At 38.0% G+C, this 27,514-nt stretch overlaps 1 protein-coding gene across 8 annotated transcripts in view; it reads left to right on the plus strand.

The window, feature by feature from the left end:
• Window positions 1-27,514, plus strand: part of ANKS1B (ankyrin repeat and sterile alpha motif domain containing 1B) — a 413,919-nt gene that overhangs the window by 219,277 nt on the left and 167,128 nt on the right. For all 8 annotated transcript variants that reach the window (XM_048302483.1, XM_048302485.1, XM_048302479.1 and 5 more), the window contains exons 15-16: window positions 171-277; window positions 27,308-27,406. In XM_048302483.1, the coding sequence (XP_048158440.1) occupies window positions 171-277; window positions 27,308-27,406 (206 nt within the window). The remainder of the gene's footprint in view (window positions 1-170; window positions 278-27,307; window positions 27,407-27,514) is intronic.

The following is a 27,514-nucleotide window of genomic DNA, read 5'->3' on the forward strand; positions in this document are numbered from 1 at the left end:
TGACTTTTCTGCTTGCTGAAAACATTAATCTGTCAAGCTGGCGGGCTCGTTTGATACCAACTTTTCCAGGAACACGATGTGGCAATGCCACCTCTCAGCCCAGGACTACCGCTATTATCCAGTGGATGGTTATTCGTTGCTTAAACGCCTCCCTCTTCACCCTCCTACAGGACCCCGATGCCCTGTCCAGACAGTGGGACAATGGTTGGAAAATATTGGGCTACCTCAGTATGAAAACCACTTGCTGGCTAATGGATTTGACAATGTTCAATTTATGGTAAGAAACCTTCCGTGCATAGCTGTGTATATACACTGTAGCTGCCTTTTTTGTCTGTCTCTTACGTGCTCATAAAAACCTTAGAGCTATTCTGCATTGCACTAAGATCTGTTTCATGTTTCACTTTCCTATGTAGCTGAATTAATATATGAACTGTCTTTTTATAACTTCCAGACTGTACACATTACAAAATAGTCTAGCCTGAAATTTGGTAAAATAAAAACTGAATATTAAGGTTCTTTCTCTCCCTCATTAATCTTCTGATTAAAGAAGAAAAATGCACAGTTCTTTTAATCCATTGCAGGATTTTCATTGTATCAAAAAGCTGCAAACATCCCTTTCTGCAGTGCATCACATTCTTACTTTTATTTCAGCATTAACTTGTAATGATAATTAAAGAACATGCAATGCCATTCTTGCCTTGAGAGGTATTTTAATAACAGAAAATTATTTAATGAAGTGTGTTCTCTCTGCAAGTAATTCTGGATGTCTCGATTAAATATTTTTGCATCTTAGATAATCAGGCTATGGGATTCACTTGTTGAAACTTATGCCCTGGGAGAAAAAGTAATGAATTCCTATTAATTGTTCCATTTTCATATTTTAGCTCTAGGCATTTATCAGGAATATCTGAATGAAATGAAATTTTAGTTAGTTCAGGATTTACAGTATCACCATGTGGTGTAAAGTAACAGACCTGTCATGCACAAACTTTCCATTGAAATGAATATTGACACTAAAGAGAGAAGCTTACTTGGAAGGCTGTTATATAATCACTTTTCTACCCGCTTCAGTATTCCTCTTACTTGAGCCTCTTCCAAAAATCCTGACTGCATTTCTTAAAAAGTGTCAGGGCTTAAAACATACTTTAAAATATATTTTAAGTATCCGTGTATACCTGGGAACAAGTCTAACTTTTTATAACTTGTATCTGGCATATAAGAAACAGAAGTGAAATGGCATGAATATTACGACTATAAAATCATCACCTGAGTTGTGTTCTTCCTCTTTAAATTATTTTGCCAACATCATTACCTGCCTTTGGGCTACTGATCAAAAAATTAAGGCACATATCTCTGCCATTTACACATTATAATAGTGTAGAGGTTTCTTGCTGTTTTTACATGGCTGCCATGTGATCATTTGCTTAGATCAGTAAAAATCATTGTAATCTATGCCTTTAAATATTCTTTAAAACAAAGCTGTGCTGTCAGCCCAGCAATATGGGGAAGAAAAAAAGAAAAAAAAAAGTGTGTTTCATGCTGCAGTTTCCCAAAATGCTGCATATTCTTATATATGTTGTAATATTGTAGCCTTAGTTACATAAGTAGGTGATCATTTGGTCTTAAAGAGGTTACAAAAGGAAATTGTTCACAAGAGGCTGTAGGAGGCATAACAAATGCAGAGGGGTACACCTACCACATGTAAATTAGGAGCACCAGAGAAGTAAAATAAACTGCCCTGGAGGGCTTTTCAGTCATACCCTGGCTCTGGAGGGGCCTGAACCATGTTCTCAAAGAATTTCTAAGACTTTCCTACATCTCTTATTACTGTAATTATGTAAACATACAAATTACATACAGGATTTTATTGTGCTGTATACAAATCAAACTTTTAATGTATCAGGCGGATTAAGTTTTGCCTGCATACTTCTGTTAGCCAGTGTTTTCTGGTCCTTTTAAGCCTTTTCTGATATATTACAGATAAAACACATAATTACTCTTCATATTGGCTGGGGTAGCATGCATATGGGAATGGAGTATTAGACTCATGAATCCAATAACAAAAAAAGAGCTGGGAAATTGTATAGTAATAAAAAAATGTATAATTTCAGTAGTTTTATAATTTTCAATGTATTGATTTCACTGTTCATCATGCTTTTGCATATTTCAGTTTTTGTCTGTACCAGAAATTGAATATTTCCTAAATTTTATTGGAAATAAAACATCGATTTCTTTTTATATCACTCCTTTGAATACATTAGCATTATGTAAGAAAAGCCTCTCTTGAAAAATTTAAATGAGTGTTTTTAAAGCTATTTTTCCTCCTAGCCAAAATGTTAAAGGGAAAATGAAACTTAGAAAGTATATAGGAAAATGAGAGAAGAAACACCTGCTATGCTAAGAGAAAAATTCCGATTATTCCAAACTTAGTATGTTGTAGCCTTCCTTAATAAGACAGAACAGCTTTACCTTTATTGCAGTGGTTTACATATTAAACTTGAGTTTAAAATCTTATTAACTTAAATGTTTCAGATAGGTTAGCTACTTTACATCGAAGAAATGTAATAGTTCAATGCGCTAAAAATCAGTTAAGACATATTTCTTATTTATTCTGTACTATATTCCTGCTTTTGTTTTTCTGGAAGCACATTCTGACCTGCATTTATTCATTCTGTTGCCTAAGCAACAACCATCACACTCCTATTAAGTATGATTTAGTAGTACAGGTCTTACTAGCTGTTCAGAACAGAAGAGAGAATATCACAATGTTATAATTAATGTCCATGGAATAACATACATCTGGGAACAAATAGATCCTATATATACTACTCTCAACAGCAAAATTCTATTAATTAAATTAGCATTTTAATAAAAAGGTGGTTTTCTGATAAAAAGATTTCATGGTTAATCATTCATTAGATCACGGAAATTAACTCCTTGTGTTTAGTCTCCCTTGGGCATTAGGAAAGTTATTCGCTAGACTGTAGTTAGAATTAGGAAGATTTGTTTATCTTACCTGCAGTATGTGGACTTTATAGGAAGAAACAGCTGTATTCCCATTAACTTTACAGTATAAATATTTTTCAGTACTTTATCAATATGTATGTTTTAAAAAGACATTGAAACATAGTATTAAAAAAATTAGTGTTTTTTCATGAAATACTTTATTTCTACTTGCAGCGTGTTTGCGCACATAGCAAGTGCATTTCCTACCCACTGTCAGTGTCGTGAAGGAGTGACATTTCCATCATATTCAGTAGGCCCCGGGCAGATTCAGTCCCAAGACTTGGCTTGCGTGTGCTTGTAGTAGTATGACACTTGAATATGTATATGGATATGCAATCATCATTAACTTTGATCATTTGTTGTGTAATAGGCTGCAGTGTCCTTCAGATGTAAAAATGTGTAGTGACTTTGTGCAGATACTCTATATTTGAAGATGCAGATGATACTGCAGTTTCTTAATGTGAAGGCTCTTTTGCAGGTAAACCAATTCCAAAGTGCAAGAAAACAATTAGATCAGTCATAAATCACAGTATATGAATGAGATATAAACAATAACAAAACTTATGAATCTTTTTGATGCGTAGGTGCAATGGATATCCCTGGGACAAGCTGTAATTTTATGCAGACTTGCAGGCCTACATCACTTAGTATGCTGAGAAAAGAAAAAAAAGTTGACTTGCAGAGAAACAGATGTAAATATATAAATATGCAAGGTCACTAAAAGCTCTCATGCAGCTTTCTACAACTGTGAAACTTCATCAAAGACTCCATTCTGGATTCACAGAGATAAAAACAGTTCAATCAAATCACTGCCCAGTGGGGACTAGTTCTGATTAAGGACTGCATATGACTATCTATTTGTAGATTGTCCTAATAATTTAAGATATTCTGAAGTTTTAACGCTTACAATTGCAGTTTGATGAAAAAAAAGTCTCTTAAAAAGATCTATAAAGCACATTATGACAGAAACAGGGACCAGCATTCAAAATGAGTTAACAGAAAAATACGAAGCATTTTATCATATCTTTGGCATTCTAAAGTACTCTTCGCTGTCAACAGTTAATATTTGCATTAGATCCTAGGCTTTCATTCCTTTAAAAAGACATGCATCTCTACCCCTCCAAGTACTTCTGTGGCTTCCATTGCCTAATGATCTAAGTATTGCATAAGTGGTTTGGGTTTTTTTTTTTAAATCTCTCTTTTTCACTGTTGGGAAACTGAGGCATGGAGTGACTGCAGGGTGGGATTTAAAACTCTTATACATTTGATGTAAGAGGCACTAATTCTCAAAATACCTACTAACAGAATGTTTAACAGATCAAGTCAGTTGCTTAAATATAGGTGTCTAGTACCAATTGAAATACCATAGGGAATCCAGGAGATCTAGACAAGGCTGACAGATATTGCTGAGGACCAGAGACAGCCAGACCCTTCATGATTAGCAGCTCAAGTTCAGCTCCTCAGACAGCTGTAGAGTCCTGATGCTTAGGCAGCTGAAACAAATCTTAAATTACACAGAGTAACATGTCTAGAAACTGAATATAGATGTCTTGAGTTTCCATTTATTTGCATATGCATTTCTTTACCTTCTAATAATCTTCTGTATTTGTATTCATCTTGTGAATTTACCTGCAAAAGTATTTACCTGGTTTCTCACTGCAAGGCATGGTCTAACTTCTCAGTTCCCCTTTGCTGACTGCTGTGGATATAGTTTTGAGTTATGTTTTGGCTTTTCTTTCTCCCTTCCTCTCTGTCTCTTTCTTCATTTCTTTCATTTTGTTACTAGTTCTGGAGGTTGATTCGGTGAAGTTTATCTGGAGACTCTTTTCTCTCACGTGTCATTCCTGGGATTTGCTCCTCTGGAATACACAGTAATGCTTCTTGCCTTTAATCTCTCTTGAGATTAAATATAGAGGACAGAAGCAATTTTATTTCCTTAGAGAGAAATGCACCTTTAAGAAAAATCTCTAAGTGCATTGTCTCCATGTCCTGCAGTTGTGGAGACCACCAGATCTTTTGACCAAAGATACAGATATTGGTGATTTGAGTTAGATGAAAGCTAAAAAAGAGTCTGTCAGTCTGCCAGCACCTTTCTTAGATTAACCATGTGGCAGGTGATGAAAAAGAGGCCAATTTTTGACAAGGGTTCTAGTCTGCAGTGACTTCAGTGACTTCTGGAAGCCAACTCCTAACATGCAGATCAACCTCTGCAGCATCCAGGCTATGAGCTCTCCAGGCCCATAATGGCTACCACTGGTACTCACCAGGGTACTCAAGCATCATCTGGACCCTAAGAGGATTTACAAGGCATTGTCTGTGTGTAGTTTACCCAGAAATTAAGGCAACCTTAAAACTGGCTGTTGATAAGTTGGTAATATACAGCAAGCCATACTTCTGGCAGAGTAGAAGGAATATAAGTCCCAGTGATGCTGGAATAAGCTGTGGTTTAAGATTTACTATACATCTGATAAAATCTTAGAATATATGCCTAGAACCATGAGTTTCAGTCCCCTCACCTGGACCTCACCCTCACAACCAGGATTTGCTTTTAGTTTCAGGGCAGATCTACAGAACTTAACACTAAAATTGTGGAGCTCCTCTCAGTACCAGTGTAGCCTTGGCTTTTCGCATGAGTAAAGTGACTTTGTCATTCTGGTGTCTTCTGAGTCTTCCTCTCCTTCACCTCAGTAACCTTTGCACCTGTGGGTCTTGATGGCAGGCCACCTTTTCCCTTAGCCCGAAAAGAACGGGGCAGATTTTAAGTTCAAATATAGACAATTACATGTCTATTTACAGGTCAGTAGGACTCAGTTCAGTTGCCCTCATATTTAAGTTGAGATGTCTGAGACATCTGTGTAGGCTTGGACTTTATGGTACAGGATATATAAAATAACCATACCTGTCTGGAGCTTCAGTCAGATTCCAAGCAACATACATTTGCAGCATCTCAGATGACTCTAAATTCATTTCTATGGGTGACTAAGTGAAGCACCTAATCAGACATTAAAGCCAATGGAGCATAGAATGCAATTTAGCTGGGTGGCTGAATAACTATTAGGGTAGTTATTTGAGGATAAATTAAAGTAGATTCATCTGATCAGCTGAACCACTGCCTGGGCTGTATCGATGGTTTTGTTGTACTAGATCTCCTGAAGCTGTAATGTAGACACAAAAGTTTTGATGGTTCAATTTGGGCTAGAATCCATACAGGGTTCACTGAAAACAAAACACAAAGTATTTTTATCAGAGCTTTTTCTCCTCCCTCAGAACATTCAGCCCTGGGGCTTCAAGGTCTTCTTTTTCATCCTAGTAGGAATTCTTACTATAGAAACTGCAAATTAGAGCTCAGGTGGGTGCCAGAGCTGAAGATTGTGCCTGTCATCCTGCAACAGCAGTGGGTCTAACATATAATCCCATTCCACATGCTCCTGTTAATGTCTCTGTCATGGTATTCCTCAAGCTAGTCAAGAGAGAGAAGAGCTTATTAATGTACTACCCAGTATTGCATGTGTAAATAATAGCTTACACTGTCTTTCTCTCTTGAGGTGTCTGGCGAGTCTGCATCATCCTGTGTGAGTGCATGCAGAAATGGAGAGGCAGTGCTCATTCCCCAGTGGAAAGGGAATTTAGAGGAATCTGCTTCATGTTTATATATCTATATATGTAATGTGTGTGTGTGAAAAACATAGCACTGCAGGCTGAGGACTGGTCCTGCACTGGACAGAGGACTTTATGAAAATTTTGGCAGTAATGATTGCCTGACAGAGAGATGAAGTTTTTGTGTATTTCACTTGAGTGGTTGATTCATAAGGAACACACCTCCAAACGGACTGTTGGCTTCAGTAAGACATCCTGGATATGGTGAATCCCTTGAGAGTCAGAGGGAGTATGTTTTCTTCTAAACCTGTCTCAGCAATTGTATCTTGAAGGTATAATCAGGGATGGGTCCATCTGCCTGTATGCTAAGTTCTGCTAAGTTAACCTTTAGGTGAGGGTTTCTCTGGTTGTTCTAGAATATTTGGCCATCTTCATTTAAGTGTTGTTCCACACAAGGTTGTACCTACAAGGCGGAGAGGACTTTGGGCTGCACTCCTGGTCAACAATCCAGGTACCAGTATCTTGAGTGGAATGTCCTTGCACTCACCTCTGCCATTCACGTTAGTGACATTTGGTGCATATGTGCCACTTTGCTAAGCTCAGACTTAGAGAAAAGAGCTTGTCCAAGGTACACAGCAATGTATTGGGCTCAGTCCTACCCTCCTGTCCTCTGTTTTTGAACACAGTGCCAAAGGAATTCCACGGGCTTTTTTTCTTTCTCTTGGACCCAGTTTTAAAGGCACAGAAAGGCACAGATTCATGTCCGGGCATAGAGCATGCGATAGGGGATACACATCATAAAGTCACCCCAAGACACCTCCCTAGGAACAAAGAGCCAAATCCAGATACTGAAAGCCATTGCATGTACAGTCACCACTAACAGTGAAACCATTTCATGGTACATATCTGTGAGTACGATATGTGGGGACGGGAATTAGTCCCATCTGTTCTAACAATATGTTAAATGTTAATGTTAAACAGCGTGTTTAAGCTAAAAGCCTGCCTAGTGCAGAGGGTGGCCTCATTTTGATGTACAAACACTGATGAGCTGTATTTTGAGACTACATATTGGAGGAATTGGCTATTGGCACTAAATGCAATTTTATGAGAAACTAGTAGCAAGTATTTCATCTGAAATTTAGTTTGATAAAGTGGATGAAAACTCTAATAATCAGAATGAAGCATGATGTTTTAATAACTTCTAGAATAACAGGTTTAATGCTAGTAAAATGATCTTGCTCTGTATTTATTTAAGGCCAAAACCTTCCAGCTGATTTTGTTGACCAAAAAGAACAATGGTCAAACTTCAAGAATTAGAAATGTTTGTGTATAGAGTGATATGTATGATGCTGTTCTCAATAACTGATGAAAGTTATGGAAAACCTGACAAGATACAAAAGTCATTAAAAGTAACAGAAAATTTAAGATTAAGAAAAGCAAAAAATCAAAGAGGTTTTATTCTTCAGAGTGAAAAACTGAAGATTCACAGGACAATCGGTTTTTAGTTCTATTTACAGTTTTAAAACTAATGTCCTGTATGTAATAAGAAGTTACAGTTTATTCTTAGTTATTCCATATGGGAATAATTTTTAATTAAATTAAGAAAAAAACCCAAACAGAATGAAAGAAATTCTCAAAGCAACATAGTATATAGTTGTGTGTATTACTTCTTTAGAACAGCATTGTCCAACAAGAAGCAATTAAATGGACTCTGGAACATTAGATCAATTAATTTCAAACAATGACAGACTTCCCTGACTAAGTTAAAGGACAGAGCAGTACAGAGTGGCTTGATTACAGATAATGGCATGGTGGGACTCTGAAGGAGTTTTCAGGCAAAGATTAATGAGTACAAACAGATAACTGGAAATACATGATTCTCGAGCATGTTATCCTTTTCGAAGGAAGACAGGATGATATAAGAAAAGCTGAGGCAGTTATAAGTATTAATGCTGATCAGAAAATAGAAACAATCTAAAATGAAGAAAGAATAATAAATAATAAAAATACAAAAAGGAAAAATAATTAGGGGAGAAAATGCTATGTTATTAACTATGTGACTAGAATATATTCAGAGAAGTTTTTATCAACATGCTATAGCTAAAAGGACTATTAAGAAAGTTACAACCACTGTTGGAATCTGATAAAATGCATTTTTGTTTTAGCATAAAGAACAAAATATAATAATTAGTCAAGTATAGTGTTAATGAAGACCACTGAGAAATTGGAGGAAGAGAAAGAGTGAGAGTAATCATACTGCAAACAGACAAAAGAATACTTGGTTAATTAGAATAGCTGAATCATCTAGGTTAGGTGATGTTTGATGAAGAGTTTTAAGAAACTGAAGAGAAAATACCAAATCCTTTAGCAATCATTTTCGAGAACTTCTGGAGAGTGAATAAATTATTAGAGGACAACTAAAATATAAATGTAGTACCAATATGTATGTCAGATCACAGGATTCTTCCTCAGTACAGATTTCCAATCTCCTGAGCTGTTTGTTTTCAACCATTCACCATACAACCTTTGCCTAAATCAAGAGGGAGATGTATGGTGGTGTTATTGGCAATAGATAGTTACTGTCATTACGGGTCATTAGTACTGACTCTGGTGGAGAGAAAATGGGGAAGTAGACAGAGTGCTGCAATGGGATGTAATGGGAAGAGAATAAAGCTAAATGAAGTAACTCGGCAGCTGGGAGATGAACCATTTAAAGGAAACCAGTAAAGAAACAGTTGTACTGTACAACATACTGTGCCCCCCATCATTTAGATGAGAAATTTTTTTCCGTCAAAAGTAACTAGAATTTCAACAAGGGAGACAAGCTTAATTTTGCTAGTAAAACTACAGCTACCTTTTAAAAGCTGGTTTAGAATGATGTACCAGAATTGCCATGCAAGCAAGCCATTCCTGGTACAGCGTTTGCCTGACTGCTTCTAAATTTCCTGGATATCTACATTTCCTGTCCTTCAGTTCGGAAATCTTTTGTTTTGCCACGTGTCGGTGATTTTTTTCCTTCTCCTGCATGCCATGCCCATATATTGTTTATGGTGCCAACACCCCAGCAACTGTTTTAACCTTGGCAATGACAAAAGCGGTGACACCCATGTAGCCTTATCACCATGCTGTGTATTTTGTCTGTTCACACACACACGCGCTCACGTTTGTGCATACACCTATTACACAAAAAGGTAATTCATTATAGTGAAATATTCTACATGCTCAGAAATAAAGAACTGCAGAGTTACAGTACCTGGGTGACCTCAGTTCACCCCTCAGATTCATGTGCTTTATGATAGAGTCTTCAGTCACTGGTTTCCTTACTAATTTTTTTCCCTCAAAATTCCTTTCTCACTAAGTGTACTGAGATTTGAGTATGCACAGGCACATATTTCAAAGAACTAGCAGTTAATAAAAACCCTGTTTTTATTTTTCTTATGCTGCATTTCTTAAATTTTACAACCTTAGCCCAACAGTCATTTAAAACAATAATTAAACACCTAAACTGCCTTCTTTTCTCGTTCAGCAGTGATGTACACTTGCGTAGTGTTGTTCATCTGGAACATTAGAAAAAAATACCTATATATCTGAGGATGCTTTTCATTTGCATTTTAGTAACTGGGTTGTAAAGAGTTAGAAAAGATAAAATTGTAATACTTCAGATTATGACTTTAGAAAATTGAAAATTAGTATATTCAGAAACACTTTTGTCACAATTTTTCAGAAGCTGAGAACTGTGCATCAGAAGTCACATCCAAAAACTTTGCCTATGTTGCACATGGTTCTAAGCGCAAATTCAGTTATAAGAAATTTTGGTATTCTTGACTTTATATGGGACAAAAGATACATTCTTCAATCTCCTGAAAGTAAGGTAAAGGCCCAGTGTAGACAAAGCAAGCTGCTGTTGTCTAAACTATGATTTTATTCCACATGTGCACAATTGATCAAATTAACAGAAAGCTTTTGTTCATTGAAAATACAAGGTCACACAATGAAATTCACACCTGGTCTCTGGTCTTGTTCTTAGCCCACTCCTGATTGAAATATATTTTCAGTAAAGCAAGAAATACAAATGCTACTTTAATCCCGAAATCATTTGCTTCTGTAGTCTTTAAAACACTACATTAAACATTTCAAATGTTTTATTCACCATGGAACACGTTCTATTCTGTATCTTTTGCTGTCCCTCATTAAACCCCAATTATTGTGCACATGGGATAAAATCTCCATGCAGCAATACACTGTATTTGCTTTAGACTGGCTAGTACTGATGAAACTGAGGGTATATACACTTGTTGCCTTGACTTAACTGAAATCTCATATTTCAGATGTTTATTACTCTTATTTTATGCAGTCTTTTATCGAATTAATGGAAATTGAACGCCTTAATAACATTATTGATGGGAACAACAATGGGTTAAATTTGCAAGATGTACCATACCTTCTCTAGATTTGTGTTGAATGTCTTTGATTAGATAATAATTATTTGAATTTTTTTGATCCAAAAGGTGGCAGCTTTGAAATATAAAAGCCAAAGTAATTGCCCAGGTGACAGAAGTTGAGAGATAATGTTACTGTGAATAGAAATGCTAAATAGTAAAAACTGGAATACCATGAATAAAAATACAATGGATAAATACCTATCAAATGACCTTCCAATATAAATCTCAAATGGTATTTTCTCAGAATGCCTAGTTAGCAGCCAAAAATTAGCAAATAGTTGCCCCTCTGTGTGCAATCCCCCTTGGCAATCTGAAAGAAGGGGAAAAAGTCTGCATGTTATTCACTGGTATCTTACAGCTTACACTAAGAAAAAGTATGTTATTTGTTGCAGCTGGTTACAGCTCTTAAATCTCTGAAATGATTGATAGCTTCTGTTCTTCAGTAGCCACACTATTTACCAGCTTTTTCACTTCCTGAGGCTTGCTCTCTCCAAAGAGCTCCCCTTTTAATCACATAGAAAGGCCACTTCTTGAGGAAAGTTAAGATGGCGTTTAAAAAGAAATAGCAGTTCTTAGCTGCTATGCTGCATTAGGATAAAAGATTGCCCAACTGAGTTGGTTTTTAGCCTTGATCCATTTTTAAATATAGTATGAATATTACAGCCCTGTTAGCTTCTCTGAACTCCCTAGGCATCCCTCTTGTTGCCAGAAAGGAATTACAAATTGACAATGCAAGTTATTTTATTTTGTTTTCCATCTCCCTTGGAATTTGGAAATGTGTCTATTCTGTCCATGAGCTTTTTATTTCCTGACATTCTGATATTTTAAGTACTTGTTTTACTGCCTATAGAAATAGTAGATCTTCACTTTCTGTTTAAAAAAATAACTTTATGCAGCAAGAGTGGAATATTACACCAAAGAATCAACATACCAACAAATCTATTCTTAGTAATATCATGCTTTTTGTCAGAAAATTCTGCTCTTTCTGCTTGTGTGGTTGATTTCCCTCTATCTCCTAACTCTGCTTTAAGTATATGCATTTTTAAAAAGCATTCTGATTTCCCTCTTTCTTCAAAAATAAGAAATGGCGTCTTGGGGGAAAAGAGAATAAAGAAAACACTTGCTAGCACATGCAGAAGCAGCCTGGTCCATGGAGAATCCATAGGACAATATATCTAAGGGTCGTCTCTGAGTTTGGCTTTTGATTTGGATTATGAGTTTGGGGAAAATGCCTCTCTGTTCCCTTATCTGGCTAAGGGAAATTACATAACTTTGCTGGCCTACATATATGAAATCAAGAGAGGATCCTGGGATAGACATATCTGTGTATTTTGAGCTATCTTGTGGACAATTATCTGCTTGTGTCTAACCTTTGATATCCAGATTTCTAAGTACCTGTAGTTGGGAAGAACACTTTCTCAGGAGGGAGTCAGAGGTAGCCAGATTACCTGAAGAATCTCACTGAGTACTGTCAGTTAAGTTCCAAATTAAGTCAGTGACAAGGATTGGACTTAAGCTCAAAATAGTGCAGAATAACAAAACAAGTACTTAATAGTTAATTTAATAATTAAGCAAAATGAATCAGAAACCTTTTTCTGTGTAGGAGCTACCTAAATGTAATTTATCATTATTTTAGTCTTTAAGTCATGCATTTTATTCCATAAACCAAACTCGTGGCAGAAACGGTTTCTTAACACTCCTCTTGTCTTCCCTGGACCTGCCTGAGTGCCACCCTTCCTTTCTTTTTATTTATGAGGTTCTCTGTGTCTGACCCTTTCCCCTTGTTTGGTTTGTGAGATCTCTCTCTGCCTCACCATTCCTGCAGGCTGGACTCTTCTTGTGCTGCCCATGTCCTCCTTTTCTCCCTTTGCTCTTTCTCAAGTAGAAATTACCATATGTCTTTTCTTTGGTTTCCAAATCAAAGGAGGGAGGGAAGGAAGGAGAGGAAAAAAGGAGATGGAATAACAGAAAACAGAGGGGTACATGTCTGCTTCACATCCATGTTCTTTTACTGACTTAAAACATCTTAACTTGATTTGAAAAGCAGTGGGACATTTAACTGGATGGTTTTCACAGTGATGTTCTTGTCACTCACTCCTTAAACCCAGCAGAGCTGGTGCTGAGTGAAAACTGACTTCCTTGTCTAGGCTTAAGATGACTTCGTGCAGAGAGTTGGCCATGCTTTGCAGCATGCTTTGTAGTTCCATGTTACTCAGATTTTTCCATTTTCCAGGGTATCTCAGGCTTCTGATTTACCTGGACTGCTACCTACAAATTGTGACAAAGTTGTCAGATAAAACTCTTGCACTCAAAATCCTTTAATACACATGTGGAAGGGAAGGAGCAGATTTTGATTTGCTGAAGTGTGAATGCTCACAGCTAAAATTGAATGTAACTACAGTTGTCCCTTGAATACATATGTAGATAGATACCAAGTACTTACTGAAATGGAAGAAAGCAATCCCTGCATTTAGGCATTGAGAACTAATATATTGTATTTTTTTTTAATTCTAGCCCGAATTTGTTCTACTTTAATTCTTTATCTGTATAATGGGTATTAAAATGCCACCTTGCTTTGGTGGAGTCTTATAAAATACATTAATTCGTTGTTTGGAGCTGTCTAATATTATTTCAATGAATGTCTAAAAAAAGTCTGAAGAAAGTGAGTCATTCTTACTGGTGAGGTCTTCAATGGGAAACTATATATAAGACATGGACCCACACAGAGAATGATAAATGCTAAAAAAAGAAATATCAGCTGCCTTGTTTTCCAAGTACCATCCCATCCTCCTGTACTGAATTCTTTGATTATTCAGAAATATAATTATACCGTGTGTTTGGTGCCATGTGGGATATGGAACCCGGGGCGAAGGGTGGTTAGCCAGTGTTGAACAATCTGCAGTCTGGTATCTAGTAGCTTCGTGACATTCCTATAATGTATAGTGGGGATTATTAACTCTTATTTTGTCTGGTTTATTCTTTGCAATGACTTTTCCTTTTTTCCTGAAATCTAGAAATTATATCAAGTGAAGTCACAGTCTCCCACAGTCTTGTCTCACTAAATCAGGAGCACACAGTTGTATTGTCCAATTTGTTGGTAGCACTGGTCTGTTTGGACCAAATATCAGAGGCATAAGGGACAAGGGAAACTCACAGGTATTCACCAAACTATTAGGAGCAGTTTTTTATTGCAAAGAAAAGTTAAATTAGACAGAGCTAGCTCATGGAGCAATGTGTAAATAGTCAGGAAAACACTTGTCTTTAATTAGGATAGGAGGAGGCCCCAAAGGATCCCTAAATGTTAATTGTCAAATGCAGTATCCTTGTATAGAAAGGGATTGGTGGAAACACTCGTCACAATAGCATCAGGAAGAAAGGTGCCACACAAGGTGGACTGGATTGCATGAAGGTTTCCTTGTGACTGAGGGAATTAAGTACTAGAGTGCCAGATTCATGGACTTTGGCAGTAGATATCCCAACACCTTGAAAATCAGCTGTGTAGCAACATTGCAAAATCCTTCCATAGTGTTTTGCAACTGAATTACTCTGTGTACAGTTAATACTACCCAAAGAGTGTATCAAGGTGTCCTCTCATACAAAATACCTCTCACATGAATTCAGATTTTTAAGAAAATGCAGTAGGTCATGAGAAGAATAATGAGCCCCTTGGACAAAAAGCAGAATCAGTTTATATAGAAGACTCTTGAAGACAAATACTGGTTGCTAGTCAGGATGGAGAGTTCAGAGGGCTATATCAAAGTGTTAGGACTGTGTATGAGACCAATATGTGATTTTAGGTTTCACAGACAGTACTTGCTTTGGCTGAACACAAGTTAGATAGTTCATTTCTCTGAACAAGCTTCTTCAAATGGATGGATTTTTTTTCCCCTTATATTCACTGGTAATAAGAGATTATGCTTGCCATTATATATGCAACTAATTTATGGACTGGTGTAAAAATGACATCTTGTGTGAGCATTTGTATCTTCTAACTGCTCAGGTATAGGTAGAAAACACAGAACTGTGGTAGTCTTATTACTGCTTTTGTGTTGTATCTGAGGTAAACAATTCAAGAACATTTGCAAAAGAGTGAAAATGTGTAAATAAAGGAGAGAATGTGTACAGAATGAAAGGTCACAGTATTGGAACTATTTCTTAATAAATTATGTGGACTGGGAATAAGTTGCAGAGGGAAAAGAAACAGATATGAAGGAAAAAAAGGAACAGAAAGTAGACAATTTGCTATCTGACTTACACAACCAGAAATCTGATTTTGAATTTGTTTATTTTTTGGATGTGCTTGTTTATTTTTATGTTTTGGAATTACAAATGTTATTGTTCCGTGGCAAGGTACTTAAAATTCGTGGGCAAACTATTTTGAAGCCTGTGATAGTTAATATTTTATATGAGATCCAGTCAACAGCTACAAAGTGGTAGCCATTGTTTTTTTATAGGTTCTGGGTGACGGTTGCTGCATTATCCATGATGTAGCTAGACCATGCTACATGAAATGTTACTGTTTAATATTAGAAATATGTTGTCAGGCATTGAAAAAGGACTATTAAGAAATGTAGTGAATTGCTCCAGAGTGCACTTCTTACATATCAGTGGCTACCTAGTTGTTTTCCAAAATGGAGCCTTTACAGTTTAGATAAAGTTAGCATAAATGGGATGTATTTCTCTCATTCTTTGAGCTCATTCATCAAGTGGAAAGGGATTTTGAGCAACATGAAAATTGTCCCTGTGTGTGACAGGAACTAGACGATCTTTGAAGATTCCTTCTGACCCAAACCAGTCAGTGATTATGACTCTGTAGAATCATTTAGTTTGGAAAAGACTCTTAAGATCATCAGGTGCAAGCATTACCCCAGCACTTCCAAGTCCACTGCTAAATGATGTTCCTGAGTGCCACATCCACATGTCTTCTAAATACCTCCAGGGGTTGTGACTCAACCACTTCCTTGGGCACTTTGTTCCAGTACTTGACCAACCTTTCAATGAAGTAATTTTTCCTCATATACAATCTAAACCTCCCCTGGTGCAAGTGAGGCCATTTCCTCTTGTCCTGTTGCTTGTAACATAGGAGACTGACTGCCACCTGGCTACAGCGTCCTTTCCAGTAATTGTAGAGAGCAATAAGATCCCCCCTGAGCAACCTTTTCTCCAAGCTAAACAACCCCAGCTCCCTCAGCTGCTCCTCACCAGACTTGTGCTCCAGACCCTTCCCCAGCTCCATTGCCCTTCTCTGCATACACTCCAGCACCTCAATGTCTTTCTTGTAGTGAAGGGCCTAAAACTGAACACAGGATTTGAGGTATGGCCTCACCAGTGCCAAGTATAGGGCTTGATGCTAAATATCCTTTCTTCCATGATCTCTACAAGTTTGGGTCTGCTTTCATAACACAGTTTTGAAGGGCATGCTTTTGCTTCTATTCTTGTGGATTATATCTTCCCAAAGTTAATTTGTAAGAAAGATAGTCCAGGGTTTCTGTCATCTCTGCAATACATAAAAAAAAAAAAAAAAAAGAGAGCTTTGCAGTGCAGACATGTTTTGCTGCAGTCTAGAAAAAGCATGGTAAATCAGTTTCCTCCAAATGCTAAAGAGCTGCTGAATCTCATGTATCCATTCAAATTTATGGTAGACTTGTATTTAGGAAAATCAGGTCTTCTGCCTGCTGTATATATACATACATATACATACATACATATATATATGTACATATATATGTGTGTATATATATATATATATATATATCACTCAGTCTCTGGTGTAGCTAAATGCCCATGTGCTTAACTTTAAATTAGCCCGAAGATGAGAGTGAAAAAAAAAATATATAAGGTAAATTATTGATATATTTTCCTTTTCTGGGCAGTTTTGGCATCTAGCAGAAACACTGAACCAATGAGTTAGGGAGACCTTTGCTCTCATCTAATATGGTCATACTGATGCTTCTGAACTGCAGCCTCAATTCAGATTTCCTGCAATGTTTCTGAGGAGCCGGGTCTGCTTGGTGCTGAATGTAGGCTTCATGGTGCAAACCAGTCATTCCTGAAGTCACTGCATGGGAAGTGAAGCACATCCTAAGGTGATGCTGCGTGATGTCCATACATGATGCACAGGATGACCAGTGGAACGGTGATCAATCCTCCTTTGTGGGAATATTGACATGCCTGTCCCAAATGGTTACTGGAGAACAATAGCACTGTGTAGTGACACAAAGTGCATGGGATTGCATCACAGCGATCCACTGGTTGCCGTGGTGATGGGAGTGGGCCCGCAAAGCCAGCCTCCTGGCTGCTGAGTTGGAAGGGATAAGGAAAAACACAGCCCACTTCCCATGTGAAATGAATTACAAGAACAAGCAAAGGAAGAAAAGAAAAATGTCAACCCTTAATCAAATGTTCTCTTATTTTTAGAAAGGGATTGAAGAAAATGGAGACCATCTCCGCTTACCTCTTGGGCCTCAGGGATTTGGCTAGTAATATCTCTGTACATACTGTGTAAATAAATGACAGAGGTTTGTATAAGAAAAATCATATGTAAAAGGTATCTGTGTGCAGTGGGAGATGACAAAACCTTATTCAATCCTGCTATCTTTTGTGCTTGCTCTAGCAAACAAAATCTGTTAGAATATGTTAAAATGATTCTCAATATAACAACTATATTTGGCAGGGACTCTAAATACACTAATTTTTAGCTAGAGGAAGGTAATATATTGCAGTTTCTTGTTATCTTACAATGTCTCTTACCTTTTACCTTTGCTGCACGGCTGCATATCAAAAGCAGCATGGTGGACTGTAAAATACATTTAAACGTAATAAATCAGTGGTGCATAGAAAGCACCATTCATTTTCCAGTATTTCTCTTTTTGGGGAGCTGCTTCATATTTTATTATAGTTAGTAATATTAAACAAACCAGCAGTTTCAGTCAACCTAACAACCTCCAGTTACTAGCACCTACATCCTGAAAATGATTTGGGTACCTGAATGTTAGGCAGTGCCTTCATTTTGCAGCACATGGAGTGGACTAAAAAAACAGCCAAGTGAGGCCTCTAAAACCATAATAAAAACACAAGTGAGTTGCAGGGATTTGTGAGCATCATGATGTTTGACTGTAGAATTCCTGTTTCTGGGAGCAGGATGTCTACAACTGAATTAGGCAAAGAAGACCCTGCATAACTTAACAGGAAGAGAAAGGCAAGTAGAAAAAGGGTTTGCAATGCTAAGCAGAGGAAGCCAGTGAGATGCTCCAAAGCAGGAGTTATATCTGAAAGTTGTGCCTCCCTTTGCCTCCCTGCATTAGACACTGTTTGGAGGCCAGATTTCCTGTCCTGCTCCCTGGATCTTGACATGCAAGTCAACCCTTTGGATAAGGACATCTGGTTCATTGTTTTCTTTCAAATTGAAACACAAGCATGAGCCTGTAGCTTAGAAGTTAGGGTACTTGGATGAAAGAAAGCAATGAATTTTTAGCTTTTTTTTCCTGCTTATTTTTTGTCAGTCGCTAGATATAAACTAGAAACATTTCTAGAAACAGCAGAAGAAGATCGATTTGCCACAACCAGCTGTCACTGGTCTAAAGGATAATATTTCTTTCTGGCGTACTGACTAAATCTCGCAGCAATTTAATTTCAACAGGACCAATGAACAACTCCTCCTCAACCGCAGAGTGCTCTTTCCTAACAGTTGATGGATAGTTTCCTCTGTTTTTAGGAAATTTGAGTATGAGAAAGACAGGTAAAACTGATCTCCCACCTTCCGCATGAATCCTCTAACAGGTCGGCTGTGCTATGAGAAAGAAAGGTAAAGCCATTCTTCCTCCTTTCGACACATTTTAAGAAAGAGCAGAAGGCAGTTCATGTCGTGCTCCTGTTTCTGCCTTGGGCACACTTTGAGACCTCCTACCAGATCAAGCTCTGATGACATTTTAGAGGAGGGCCTACTTTCTAGACTCACACAAAGGACTGACGCGGTTTCCTAGCTGCTCTGTCTGCTCAGAACAGAGAGCTTGAATACCAGACAGCCCAAATGTAAAGCCACAAGTGTGAGCAGGGCTCAGTTGCAGGCAGGAGGTGAACAAGTGCTTGAAGATGTCAGTCATAACTTCAGGGAGTTAAGTGTGTGAAACGTATTTTACGTATGTTCTTGGGCATGTTTTCCTTGTTGCTATTTGACAGGCCCCTTCTGGGAATAACCTATTTTTAAGATGTGGATCCTGCCCAGAATTTTAGAATCTTTGACTTTGCATTTTATGCTCTCTGGGGTGATTTTGGTGGCTCACATTTTAAAAAAAACATTATATTACGGTTGATAAAAATATGGAGAAGGAAATACTTGTGTAGGACAGTCTGAGAGGTGAACTGAGTTTTTACATTTCATAGAATCGTAGAATTATAAAATAGGTTGGGTTGGAAGGGACCTTAAAGATCATATAGTTCTTCTCCAGAAGAGGAGGGGCTGAACAACCCTAACTCTCTCAGCCTGCTTTAATAGAAGAGGTATTCCAGCCCTGTGATCATATTCAAGGCCCTCCTCTGGACTAGAGATCCATGTCCTTCTTATGCTGAGGGCTCCAGAGCTGGATGCAACACTCCAGGTGGGCTCTCACGACAGCAGAGTAGAGGGGCAGAATCACCTCCCTTGACTTGCTGGCCACAATTCTTTTGATGCAGCCCAGGATATGGTTGGCTTTCTGGGCTGTGAGTGTACATTGCCAGGTCATGTCAACCAAACCCTTCTCCTCAGGGCTGCTCTCAATCCATTCTCTGCCCGTTTGTATTTGTGCTTGGGATTTCCCTGACCCACGTTCAGGGCCTTGCCCTTGGCCTTGTTGAACTTCCTGAGGTTCACATGGGCCCACCTCTCAAGCCTGTCAAGGTCCCTCTGGATGGCATCCCTTACCTCTGTATTGACTGTTGTTGACAAACTTGCTGAGGGTGCGCTCAATCCTACTGTCCATGGTGCTGACAAAGATCTTGAACACTGCCAGTCCCAGCACCAGTCCCTGAGGACACCACTCATCCCTACTCTCCACTCGGACATTGAGCCATTAACCACAACTCTTTGAATGCAACTATCCCGCTAATTCTTTACCCGGCAAGAGGCATATCTGTCAAGTCCATGTCTCAGTTTAGAGACAAGGATGTTGTGTGGGACAGTTTCAAATGCTTTGCACAATCCAGGTAGAGAACATCAGTTGTCCCTCCCTTATCCACCAGTGCTGTAACCACACTGCAGAAGGCCACCAAAATTGTCAGGCACGGTTTGCTCTTAGTGAAGGCATGTTGGCTGGCAGAAATCACCACCTAATTTTATTACAAAAGTTACTTTGTTATTTTATTATCATCTCCTTATTTGTTACAATACCACCAGTGTTAGCTGGTTAAAACTCCGTATTACATGCAGAGTAGGTATTCAACGTATTTGTTATGTCTGAAAATACCATCTTTGCCCCTTCCTGCACTCCACAGCTTTACACACTTACTGGAGAAAGGAATATTTTTCTGAGAATTTATAAGTCTGTTAATTAGCTCACAGTAATATTGATTTTTAAAGTGGGTCCTTTGAGAAATTTAGCATCTAAGCTAAGCAGCATTTATAGCGAGTAATCTGAATAATGGTACAATATAGACCCTCTGGAATTTTCGTTACTCAAATGAAGTGAAATTATCTTCACAATATACATTCAAGACATTAAGATGTAATTTAGGTATGTATTAGTAATTATATTATTGAATTGTTATGACTAAATAGGTAGACAGAGTTGGGTCCACAGCATTAGCAATTAAGTGGGCCAAGTGTGACATCAGAGGTAATTTTTTCAATTGCCACCTTATCTGTGCAGCTAATTTGCATGTTACAATTGTGTTGGTTGTAATGAATCAGTGCTACATGGAGGAGGGATAAAAATAGCAGAAATTCTTCCTACAAGGATCCTTGTCCCAGCTATCTGTATTGTTTAGTTACCACTACACTTTAATTAACTATTCCTGTTGTGTGAAATGTATGTGACTATATGCTCATTTGAATGTCAATATTTGAAAAGCTTTTGATGGCACTGGTTGCTTCAGGTTCATTTCTGGAAGAGCTGAATGTGAACTAGAAAGAGATCTTTAAAACTTAAGTTTTCAGGCCTCAGGTCTGCTGGGACTCCTTTTTGAACTGGTGCTGCTTACACCACCACTTTTAATGCAGGTTGCAAATTTGTACACAGAAGTGCTATGATCCCACCCTTATCTATGAGTGAAATGGTCTTTTTTTTAGTTAACATTTCAGCAGTAGTTTGTATTACTTCCTGATTAAATGACACTAACATGGAAAACTCTCTTCCAGTTTTCTCTAGTTTTGTGGGTTTTTTAATTGCTAAGAAACTCATAAATGTAAAGACTGACAATAGAGCAAGGTGAGGATTGAGAATGAGTATCAGTAGTTGTACAGCAAATTAATTTTGGAAGAATGTTATCAAATTATTATTTTGCAACCTGCCTGGTCCTTTCTTCCTAACATATTTTATAATCAATCTCTTTCTCCCAAGACAAAATTCTGTGCTTCTGCAGGGGATTTTTGTAACAAAACCTTGTTGGGCTTTTAGATGAAATAATGTCTGCAGTATCTTCAAGAATCTGATAAATCTTTCTGACCTGAAAGTACAAGTTGGGCATTTAACTCAGTAATCATTCTTACAGATCTTGTTTTCATGTTAACAGTGGAAATACTAGTGAGAGGCAACCTTTTCACTTATAATGAAGCTTGCTAAATTCTGGTGATCTGCCAGTTCTTGTTTAGAAATTAAACATGTGACACATTGCCTGAAATTTTTGCACTAATAAGAAGCAATGCTCATTACTGAAAGTTACATTTCTCTAGTCCTTTCTTGCAAGTTTCTAAGAAATAAGTTCTTTTACCTTGTGGAAAAACTGTGTTGTGTCAAAAAAAACCTTTTGGCATGTGCTTTAGATTAGGAAAAAGAAAAGTCTTAGTTATTCAGTGTGTTCCTTATTACATTGTGAGATGTCTTTAATTTGTTCCGAGTCAGAGGACAGTTTAGATGTCCACTGTATCAAGGGGATGCAGTTTGGAAGGATATTAGGGTTAGGTGGGTGAGAAACAAAGCAATTCAGATTGAGGAGGCTGGTTTAAGTGAGCAGTTGAGGATGTGCTTTGTAACAATCCTTATTCCCATTGGTACTAGATACATGCTCCCTTCCTCACCAGTTATGCATTTGGGATGGTAGAAAGTAAGAAGGAATAGAGATCTTTGGTGCTGTTGATCTCAGTTTTCTGTCTCTGACTTCAGTCTACAACCATGTGTAATGGAAGAACATTCCCGTCTGCTCCTGCCCTGCTCCTACCTCTCTTATCTGAGTGACAGGAATGATGGTACTCTTGGATACTCCAGCTAAGTGTACAGCCCAGCAGATTTTCTTTTCTATGCCAGGTCATATTTCCAGCAGCCCTATAAGCCGAAGTATGAGGCCTTGTGCACAACTCCACTGAAATTCCCCAGCTGTGCTCCTGCAGTGCCGGGTCTCAGTCCATCAGGGTGAGACTCAGTGCAGTACACTTTGGTACAGACATTGGCAAGGCACTTCAAACACCCACCAGACCTTGTTTTTCATACATATACACCGTGATCCCACCCACTGCTGCATGCTAGATGCCACCTGGACCAGCTCCTCAGAGTCCCTTCTGATCTCATTATGTTGATGGTGCCACAGATTATCACATGGATGGCTGGGAGGGGGCAAAGGAGAGTGTAAAGTGCTCCCTTCACACTGGGAGTGATGCAAGCACCACTGCTGCCCCATCAACCCGGTACTTACCTCAGAAGTCATCCTTCCATTAGCCACACCAATCCTGTTCTTTGTCAAACCAGTTTCCAGTATATCAGAAGCATAAAATGTTACCAGAAGTTGTTCCTACCTCCAATAGCACTTTGTATCTCCAGCTGACCTTGGTCTCAATAGTGGCTGCGCAGCAAATGACTTCAACTCAGTCTGTTGAGCAGCAGCTCTTACACAACTTTAGGTACCAGATTTGCTACTTTTCTTCCTCTGCTGACACAGATGAACACTGAAAGAACTGGTTAAGTTTGCATTGTCAGCCTAAAGGCAAAACCCCCCCCAAATCTTCTATTTCTAATGTAACAGTCTTTTTCCTTTGCAGGGGAGAAAGAAAGCTTTAAATGCAAAATCAATTTGTTCTCTTTTTTTCAGTCAGTTGTTTTGTTTCCCACAGCTCATCTCTTCCAGCTTCAGTGGTTGAATTTTCAGATAAGTCTAGTGATATATCCGCCAGCTATTTTAAAGCTTCTGTACCGTTTTACTTAGGCGACAGAACCAGACATTAGAATTTTTCGTGATAATTCTCCAGCACAGAAAATATGCAAAGGAAGATTAAAAACATAGGTACAAAAGGAAGAATGGGAAACACACAGTCATGCCTGCCATTCTAATTAATATGTTCTTCAATCACCATATTTTATTATCTTCAGAGACAAATCTTCAGAGTTCTTTTGTTCCTGCAGGAGGTAGAATGCATATGGGTCCTGAGGTGTAATCCAGAATTTTTGGGAAAGACTGTATTTAGGTGGAGAATGCCAGAGGTGATTTTGTATTGAACAACCCAAATAAATGCCAGTGACATCTTTATCTCATAAGATATCATTATGCATTTTATTCTGAACTTATTTATAGGAACTATCTCAGAATTTTGCAAAATTTCTGGGTTTTTAAAATTATGTTGTTTTTCATATGCCTCCAGTCTCCCACATGCAGAGTCTTTTTTCCTTCATTCTTGAGCCCAACTGTTCTGTGAAACTGCTGCCTTCTTGCTCAGGGGATTGGCTTCCTGTGTGCACTTACAGGGGAAAAGCTGATGATCCTGGGAGTCATGCAGAACCACAAGTCTGAGGGGTGGAGGGTTTCAGATACACTCTTTCCTAACTAGAATTTCAGAATCAGCATCTTTCTAGTTCATAAGAGTATTTTGCATTACTAATACAGGAATTTCAACACTGTAAGCTGAAGTGAATGAGATCTGAATCTGTCCTTGTATAAGCAATTCTGGTGTATTCTTATGGCTTTAATTCCAGTAAGTTTTCCTTCCAACTAAGTTTTCCTATAGACTTAAGAAACTACAATATCACAAAGTCTCTTATGTTTTCATTGCAGAAAGCATAATAAGCTCAGTAAAGGTTGTTGTCCCATATTTTCTGTTATAAGAACCTGTTTTGTATGTAAGCATATAAAAGTTAAATCTTTGGACTAAAATTCTCTAGGTGTCTAGGATAATTTCTTTTTGGTGAATATTTCTGCTGATGTAGCTCAACTATTTTTAAGGATGAAATAATGTGACAAGACAGTCTTGCATTCATATTCATTTTATTTACATTTACCGTGTCATCTCTGTAAAGTTAATTGAGGTTACATTTGGCCCAGCATATAATAGATGGAAGCTAAGAGCAGGGAGAGAATTTTTCCCCTTGTATCTTCTCTGCTGCAGAAGGAAGTTAGGTTTTCTTCACTCTCAGTGTAGGAGCCTATGGAAGGAGACTGGAGGAGCACGAGAGGAATAATCAGGTAAAAAAAAAATCAGGGATTAGGATTAAGTGGGGCAATGTGAGCAGATACTAGGGAGATAGGACTGTGGGGGAAAGACTGTTTCTTTCTCTTCACAGGTATTTCTGCAAACCAAACAGCAGCTCTCTGCTACTATGAGTTTATTCCTCTATGCTAAGCAATAGTGGATTATACTAAGTATTTAAGTTTTCCTGGTTTGCTCTTGTGGAAAGATGAAAAGTTGTTTTAGCTCCATGGCAGAAGACAATAAAATCAGTTTTGCAGGAGGGATGAATGTCTGCTACTGTTGACATTTGATGTTGACACAGCAAAAGCTCTAAAATCTGGGCACATTGGAAGACAAGGTTGTTGCCTTAATAAACTGGGAACAAGGAGGCAACATGAACTTCAGGCTTTCCTGAGTTTTAAATATTTGCATTTGTAACCTTGACATACTTTTAAAAAATACATTGAGTAATAATAAGGAAAAAAACAGTAGTGAATAATTAATAAAACAATGCTTTCTCTGCTATGCAGCAACTATGTGCAAGTATTTTTCCTGTGCCTGTTAGTTTAATTGAGTTTTAAACATTGCAATATTTGAAGCTGTATGCCAAGGTTACTGGCACCAGTAAACAGCGATGAGTACACCATGATTGTGTGTAAACATCATGCAGTAATGAAGGTGAAATCTAAAAACGGTGAAATGAAGTGAAAGCAGTAGCTGCAAACAAAATAGATGCATTTATTAAAATGAATGAAAATGTATAGCCTTTGTTTTGGACTGGATCCTTAGTTGGCTCAGTTTCCTTAAATCCTGTTATGCTAGCTATTTCCAGCAGCTGGAGAATCCAGCCCAAAATGGATGGCTTTTTTCAAGAGTCTTTCATGTAAATTTACAGCCTCCTTTTGGTTGCTTAAAAGGGAAAGGCAAAAAGAGGAAATTTTACTTTTTATGTGTTTACCAGGAAGGTGAAGGGGGTATTACCCCCACCTAATCACTATCACTGTTTGCACAGCCCATGCTGCATGCACTCCTACACCGGGTGGTCTACTGAAGCCAGCATCGTTGTACAGCTTCTCCTTGTAGAGCAGGTTTCTGCCTGCCTTGTTCTGAATGCTGCACACAGATTGTTTCAGGGTATGACTTGTGGACGTGTAGTCTTAAATCATACCACTTACTGTAAAATAGAATATAATAGCTTTGCAAAGTTTCCATGATTCCCTTAAAAAGACATCGCCTAGATTTTGCAGGGTACTGTGTGGAGTAGCACTTGAGAGTTCTCAGAGGTACACCTGTAAATTAATCAGTCCATCTGAAAAGAGTGAAGATTTAGCAGCTGAACAGGGTGAAGTGTTGCCTATTCCAGTGTGATTTTTGAAAGAAATCCATGATGTTTTGGGACAGGAGATTTTGTATTCAGAAAGAAGTTATATCCTTTATTAAGCCCTGACTCAGCAAAGCATTTAAGCATGTTCTGTTACATGCATATTTGCCTTTCATTTTGCTGCTTCTTAAGAGCTGTGCTAAGTCAGAAGTAATAAGCCAAATGGAAAGGTAGAGATGAAGTTTTCATGGATTTTAGGAAAGCCTATTTCATGATCAAATTAAATGAGTACAAATGATAATTCTTGCTTGTGACCAGTTAGTGTCATGAGACTCCAACAGGGCTAAGAGATCAGGACAGGTCATCTGTTTTTTCAGGTTTTGTTTTCAACTGTAAGAGTTAGAAACTTTTAAAAAATAAAATATATTTTTTAAAAGTTGAATTTTTTTCTGAAATGAAAAGGTAAAAAAAGAACACAAGATTTCCAGTAATCCTGACTTGATCCCTCTCTGTGATTCCCCTTTTGAGCCACTATAGTGCCTCCAAGGATTCCTCCAATAGTCACTGCTGGCTCATTTAGATCATTGACCTTCAAATGCTGAACTTACTAGGTGGTGTCAGACTCCTTGAATTTAGGAGTTGTGTTACCTTGTTTGTGTAGCTCCTACTGCTAGCAACTCCTAAGAAGACATGCTTGAATTGTGGAGGTTTATTTCATTACCTTTTCTGGGCAATTATTTTGTGTTTTATTTGAACAGATGGTCTTTTTCAGCTATTTGAATGTTTGGAACTATTTGACCTGCCCACGAGCAGGAAGATAAAAGCAGTGACAAGTAAGGTTAGGATTGAACTGGTGCAGTTAAATTTAGGGGGATGGGGACGGCACAGAGTTTGTTGATACCAGTCCCTTTCTTCATCATTGTACTATCAATGAACTAAATAATTTTATGCTCATCCACTCTCCTCATCTTATTCTGTGTTGGTTTCTTTTCTATCTGGAGAAAAATGAACATTGTATATAGCTAGGTGAGGTAGGAGGTGAATTGAAAAAATGGAGAGTTTCTGAACAATTTTATTGTCATGTCCTTGGTTCCAGTCAAATGAAAGGATGTTCACATCTGGTATTTGGCTTGAGTGAGAGCTACAATTTCTCCACTGGCAGTGCTGCTAGCAGTGTCCATGGGTTCAAGCTCCTTCCACCATATTTTGTCATCATGAAAATGAATCCAGTCATCAGTAATTTATTATTCTTGTCAGATACTGTAAGTTAAGCAAAGTGTTCTCTTTTAAGTGTGACAGAAGGGTCTGTTTCAGGCTGTTGAGGGAAGCTGTTAAGTTTTTCATTTTTATTCCATCTTTTTTTCCCATTTTTAGGGAAGCAACGTGATGGAGGACCAGGATCTCTTGGAAATAGGAATCCTTAACTCTGGGCACAGGCAGAGAATACTCCAAGCAATCCAGCTTCTCCCAAAGGTATAGTTCCTCTTATTATACAAGTGAGGGAACCAACCACTGCAGCTTTGACATTATTTAAAACACTTTGTTGAATGGAGATAGACATAACTGGTTCTGTAGACATGT

Source organism: Corvus hawaiiensis, chromosome 4, assembly GCF_020740725.1.
Source record: "Corvus hawaiiensis isolate bCorHaw1 chromosome 4, bCorHaw1.pri.cur, whole genome shotgun sequence".
Lineage (NCBI taxonomy): Eukaryota > Metazoa > Chordata > Aves > Passeriformes > Corvidae > Corvus > Corvus hawaiiensis.